The sequence below is a fragment of the Otolemur garnettii genome, unplaced genomic scaffold (genome assembly GCF_000181295.1).
Source record: "Otolemur garnettii isolate 467f Iridium unplaced genomic scaffold, OtoGar3 scaffold00018, whole genome shotgun sequence".
NCBI lineage: Eukaryota > Metazoa > Chordata > Mammalia > Primates > Galagidae > Otolemur > Otolemur garnettii.
This window is the reverse complement of record NW_003852413.1, coordinates 27,359,157-27,365,889: the sequence shown is the minus strand read 5'-3', so window position 1 is coordinate 27,365,889 and position 6,733 is coordinate 27,359,157. Positions and strand designations below refer to the sequence as shown.

The 6,733-nt window shown below is 41.0% G+C and overlaps 1 protein-coding gene across 1 annotated transcript in view; it reads left to right on the top strand.

Annotated features, from left to right (window-relative positions):
- The window catches only part of ZNF652 (zinc finger protein 652), a 60,099-nt gene extending 54,001 nt beyond the window's left edge, over nucleotides 1–6,098 (top strand). The window contains exon 6 of the mRNA XM_023511266.1: nucleotides 4,217–6,098. Coding sequence (XP_023367034.1) covers nucleotides 4,217–4,771 — 555 coding nt within the window. The 3' untranslated portion in view covers nucleotides 4,772–6,098. The remainder of the gene's footprint in view (nucleotides 1–4,216) is intronic.
- Nucleotides 6,099–6,733: the final 635 nt, after the last annotated feature.

The window sequence follows — 6,733 nt, the reverse complement described above, 5'->3', positions numbered from 1 at the left end:
AAAAAAAAAAAAAAAAAAGGAGTATGATATGACATGACACTGAAGAACAGCAAATAAGTACTAGATCACAAAGAGCCTCATAAGCCATGTAAAAAATTTTGGACTTTAGGGACAATGAGAAGTTCTTAAAGGGTTTTGAGCATAGTATGGCATACTATTTGCAAGTTTATTCTGGCTACAGTGTGGAAAGTACACTGGAGGGTCAAGAGCAAGATGAGAGTTGGTGAAAGCAGCCAGGTAGATATTGCATAATCCAGGTGACTGTTGTGATGATAAGGCTATGGTAATAGCAATGGATAAAAATTAAAGCCATAAGCAAGGTAGAATCCAATGAACTTGATGATTAGGTGGATAGCAGCAATATAGGAGGAAAGAATCAAGAGTTAGACTGGGCATGGTGGCTCATGTCTGTAATTCTAGCTCTCTGGGAGGTCAAGGCAGGAACTCAGGTGTTCCAGACCATCCTGAGCAAGAGCAAGATCCCATCTCTGCTAAAAATAGAAAATCTAGCCAGGCATTGTGGCAGGTACCTGAGGTCCCATCTACTTGGGAGGCTGAGGCAAGAGGATTGCTCAAGCCCAAGAGTTTGAGGTTGCTGTGAGCTATGATGATGCCATGGTACTCTATCCAGGGTGATGGAGTGAGACTGTCTCAAAAAAAAAAAAAAAAGAATCAAGGGTTAGTCATAGATTTGGGGGTTTTATACCATTTGTCAAGATAGAGAATAGCAGAGGGAGAAGCAAGTTTGCTAGGTAGGATAATGGTAAGGATAATGGACTTAACTTCACTTTTGCAATGTCTATGGGATATTTGAGTGGAAATATCCAGTAAGCAGTTTGAAAAATGTATTTAAAGCTCAAGAAAGAGATTTTGGTTAGAAATACAAGGTGAGTGTGATAATGCACACCTATATTCCCAGCACTTTGGGAAGCCAAAACAGGAGGATCACTTTGAGGCCAGGAGTTTGGGACCAGCCTGGGCAACATAGCAAGACACCTACACCTTTTTAGCAGGGGCTGGGTGCCGTGGCTTATGCCTGTAATCCTAGCACTTGGGAGGCTAAGGCAGGTGAATTGCCTGAGCTCACAGGTTCCAGACCAGCCTGAGCCAGAGCGAGACTCCATCTCTAAAATTAGCCAGGTGTTGTGGTGGGCACTTGTAGTCCCAGCTACTTGGGAGGCTGAGGCAAGAGGATCTCTTGAGCCCAAGAGTTTGAGGTTGCTGTAAGCTAAGATGCCACGGCACTCTACTGAGGGCAACACACTGAGACTGTCTCAAAAAAAAAAAAAAAAAGACTTAGCTGGGCATGGTGACATGCTTCTGTGGTCCCAACTGTTCTGGAGGCTGAGGTGGGAGGATTGTTTAAGCACAGGAGTTCAAGGCTGCAGTGAGCTATGATTGGCCCCTGCGCTTCTGCCTAGACAACAGAGTGAGACCCTGTCCCCTACATATGTACATACATAAAGTAGAACTTCACTCATAATCACTGGTAACATTTATTGTATTTCCATATTTTTTCTATGCATATTTTTCATTAAAAGTGGGTAATATCATGCATACATTCTCATAACTTGCTTGTTTTACTTAGTAAGTTATAGATAATCTTAATAGGTTATGGATTTTCATGTTAATAATTACATTTCTATACTTTAAAACATTGTTTTCAGTGGCATTTTCCATCATGGTATGGAAATTGTGGTATTTTCATATACCTTAATTGATTTAATCAATTCATTTAACATGTGATTTGAAATTAAGATGATTTAAGAATATAGTTTTTTGACTTTTTTGTTTTGTTTTGCTTTTTAAGAAACAGAGTTTCACTTTATCACCCTCAGTAGAGTGCTGTGGCGTCACAGCTCACAGTAACCTCCACCTCTTGGGCTTAGGCAATTCTCTTGCCTTAGCCTCCTGAGTAGCTGGGACTACAGGCGCCCACCACAACACCTGGCTGTTTTGTTGTTATTGTTGTTGTTGTTTTTTAATATAATACTTTTAAAAAGTTTTTATTTATTTTTATTTTTTTGTTGTTGCAGTTTGGCCAGGGATGGGTTTGAACTCACCACCCTCGGTATATGGGACTGACACCCTACTCACTGAGCCACAGGCACCACCCTTGTTGTTGTTTTTGTTGCAGTTTGGGCAGGGCTGGGTTTAAACCCACCACCCTCAGTATATGGGCTCCCTACCCACTGAGCCACAGGCGCCTCCCTGTTCTGTTTTTTTGAGACAGAGCCTTACTGTGTCGCCCTCGATAGAGTCTGTGGTATCATAGCTCACAGCAATCTCAAACTCTAGGGCTTAAGCGATTCTCTTGCCTCAGGCTCCCAAGTAGCTGGGCCTATAGGCACCCACCACAACACTCAGCTATTTTTTGGTTGGAGTTGTCATTGTTGTTTTAGGACCCCAGGGCTGGGCTCGAACCTGCCACCTTTGGTGTATGTGGCCGGTGCCCTACTCACTGAGCTACAGGCACCAAGCCGAGAAAATAGTTTCAAAAGAAGGAAAATATGCTTTCTCATCCAGAAAGATGAAAATGAATCACAGTGAAGAACCTAGCAGGGGCAGTGATCAAATAATGAAAAGTAGAAAGAGGAGGGAAATAGAATAGCCTGAAAATAGGACTGACAATTAATTGCAGAGAAAACTGATCCTGACTCTTCAATGCTTTATCAGGAAAGTGAGGAAAATTCTGGCTTCCGTAGAAGAAGGCAATAGGGGATGTCAGTTTTCTACTAGAATGAGAAGGTGTAGAGAAGAAATAGGGCTATGATATGGGAAAGAGGGTTTGTTCCTGTTAGTATAAGGAGTCCCAAAGTGGAGAAAACAGTATGAAAATACATTCCTTCCTGTATGCAGAAGTGCTGTGGGGTGTGGAGTGCTGTGGCTTACATGTCAAAGCATAGACTCTGGAGCCAAACTCTGGAGTTTTTAAATCTCAACTTTCCACTAATGAATAACTTTGGGCAAGTTTCTTAATTTCCTTGTCAGTAAAATAGGGGTAATAATATACCTTAAACACATACAGTGGCTGTAAGGATCACCAAGGTTCATAGATATAAAGTGAGTTCATTAGAGCAGTTCCTAGTCCTCAGTAAGACTCTGTACACATGAGTAGAATAAGCACACTCTTGGGAGGAAAGGAGTAGCAATTGAATTGACAGCAAAGTCTCTCGTAGCAGGACTTAGTGTAAAGATAGGAACCACAGAGAGCTGATGCAGGAATTGACTTGAAGCATACAAGCATATGGTGACCAAAGTGCATGGACCTGGCTATTCCACACCTCACCTCAGCATCCCAGATGAAATGATTAATGAACATACAGACTCAAAAGCCATTTTATTTTCTCTCTATAGCTCCCAGAAGAGAGGCAGACATAGCATGGAGAAGCAGGCAGACATAGCATGGAACTAAGCAATAAGTTCAAAGGAAAGTTAAGGACCTTTAAAAATTAAGGCTTCACAACCCAAACCTAGTTTTCTCCCTAAGCACCTTAAGAAGACAGGGTTCTGTTTCTTTTTCAATGCATTGATCTAGTGGTTCTCAACCCAGAGCAATAGCCAACCCCCTTCCCACAACAGTGGACACTTAGAAATGATGTGGGGGCATTTTTGATTGTCAGACTTTCTTGTGGCCATTTATTTGGTAGGCTGGCACTAGAAATGCTGAATACTTTTCAATGTGCCAGATAGTCCCACACAATGAAGAATTATCTGCAAAAATGCCAGTACCTCTCTCATTGAGAAACAATGCAGCATGCGGTTCATGTTGTAGGGTGAGTGAGGCCAGTATTATCCAACTTTAGTATCAAAAAGCAAGCTACATGCTAAGGATTCTGTATACATAGACATGAGGAAATTTATTTGCTCCAAAGGACATTTTCAGCAGCCTTACTTTTGGTTGGGAAGTCAAAAATTTCTTGCCTCATTTTAGAAGCAGAGACTCAACTGTGATATGATTAGTTCCTTTGAGCATGGGAAAGCCATTTGAACAGCTTTTGGGTAGGATGTGAAGGGTCACTAATGTAAACACCTCTTCCTCCTTTTAACAAGCCCAGATGGTAGGTTGTAGGTAAGTTTTGCTTGTATCTACTCTGCTCTGTAAAGTCCCAGTTTTGGATGCTCTTTTATGACTCTAAAATATATTAATAACATGGCATGAGGGAGAGAAAAGCTAATCTCCTTTTTAAATATGAGGAATAACATAAGCACATAGTTATCGCCTATGTTAGTAATTTTTTGTGTCTGTGTTCATTCAGGAGAGAAACCCTTTATCTGTGAAATCTGTGGCAAAAGCTTCACCAGCCGCCCCAACATGAAGAGGCACCGCAGAACTCACACAGGCGAGAAGCCCTATCCATGTGATGTGTGTGGCCAGCGGTTCCGCTTCTCTAACATGCTTAAGGCCCACAAGGAGAAGTGCTTTCGAGTGACCAGCCCCGTGAATGTGTCGCCTGCTGTCCAGATCCCACTTACAACTTCCCCAGCCGCCCCAGTTCCTTCTGTGGTGAACACACCCACAACCCCAGCCCCTCCAATCAATATGAATCCTGTAAGCACTCTTCCCCCTCGGCCCATCCCCCACCCCTTCTCTCACCTTCACATCCACCCACACCCTCACCACCCACACCACCTTCCCATCCCTCCAGTCCCTCACCTCCCGCCACCTCCGGCTCTCTTTAAGAGTGAGCCTTTAAATCATAGAGGCCAGAGTGAGGACAGCTTTCTGCGGCACCTGGCAGAGAAGAACACTTCAGCACAGCATCATTAACATCCATCTCCTTAAGTGTGTTCTCCAGGAGTTATGTTCCCATGTGTGAGTTGGCAGAGAGGGAGTTGGTGAGCATTTCTGTAGTTCTCAGACTCTCCTCGGCCTCCACCAGGAGCTTTGCCATTGTCTTGGTGAATCAACAGATCCAAGGGAATGAACAAGAAGACTACCTTGAGCTCACGGAGGGAACTGTCTTCTAAACCAGGGGAACCACCGAACTAAAGCCCAATTTGCTTGCATTTTTCTGGTGACTTTTGTAAGTTTCAAATACTCAGACTTGTGGAATTTTATAATTTCATATCAGCTGATGAGGTATGCTTGCTTTTATATCCTGGACTTCTCCTCAAAGAGGGGATAGGCCTGGTTTCCTTTGTACTAATCGGGAAGGCTGTGAAATTAATCCAGAGCATTAATTGTATCACTGTGTATTGTAAGGAATTCTTTTCAGCTTTTGGTGCTGGCTACAGAGTTGAGCTGGCTATGTTTCACAGTATATCAAGCATTATAGAGAAAGATGGAAATTTTCTTCTTTGTGTAGCTCTTCTAATGCACTCTTTATTTTACTACAGAAATTATTTTAGAGTTTTTGTATAGACTTCTTTAGTAGTCTGTTTCTAAAATGAAATGTATTTCAATAAGCGTTGTAATTTTTTCAGTGTAGCTGAACCTATGTTGTAAAATAGAAAAAAATTTTATAATCATCAAAATGTGATTCTTAAAGATGCATATAACTTCTATAATTCAAAGTTATTCTTACATCCGTACAACTCAAAGGTGCTTCAAAGACTAGATGTATCTGAGAGGGTCTCCAGACCAGGTTACTGCAAAAATGAAGTTTTGCTTTCAAAACTTGGCATAAGTACTTGGTAGTTTTTAACTCTCTGCTTAACACTTAAATATCTGTTAGACTCAGTGATATGCTTCTGTCCTCCGTATTCCATTTGGCTCATTTAGTGCATTAAATAAAATGATTTGCAGGGGGTTGGGCCTTTTCCAGGGAAGTCCCCTAGAGCTTTCATGTTTTGAAAATTTGAGTCAGGCTGTTCACCACCAAGAGGAGGAAGTAGTGGAGATTGTTTCATCTCTGTCACTTCCCTTAGGAACTGGCTCATGTTTAACTTTTATGGGATGACAAATTGAAATCTCTCACTTTGAGGTTGCTCTATTTTTCTAGAATTGTTATGAGAAGCTAAAATAGTAAACTAAAATCACAAACATGATGTTGCTGACAGTGGTTGAAAAATTTGGGTGAGAAGACAATTGGTTATGAGTTTTAATGTCTGTTATATATAGAGAGAATGCCCAAAAATTGTATATACATTTTAAGAAGGGAAAAACTGTATTAAAATTGTAATACCAAATATATACCATTAACAAAAGATGAATATATCACATTTGACTTACGCAATTACAAGAGGTGCTCAAAATATATACATAATATATAATGCATAGATAACATCTCTTATAATGTGTATACATTTTTTGGCACCCCCATATAGTATAAAACGTAGATATATCCCCAACTTTGAGCTGTTTTAACACAGTTTAACTTGACAGTGAGGGAAAACATCTAATTTTGCTGCCCTGTCCTCTGCAAATAATTATGTGATAACAGCATTCTTAGGTGATAAAAGAAACCTTAGGCAGGTTCTGTTTCCAAGTTTGGGGAACTTCAAAAGAGCATGGTCCACTAGGAGCTTATAGGAAAGTCTGAACAGAAGGGCTAATGAATTGATTACATTTAGTGGATCAAATTTATCCAGGCTCATTATAGCTTAAATTTTTGTATTTCTTTATCTCAGAGAACTGGGTTCCCTGGCTAGGTCACTCCTTTGTTCTTTTTTGTTTTGTTTTGTTTTCTTTTAAGAGACATGTTTTCACTTTGTTGCCCGGGCTAGAGTGTGGTGGCTATTCACAGGTGCAATCATAGCTCATGGCAGCCTCAAACTCCTGGGCTCAAGT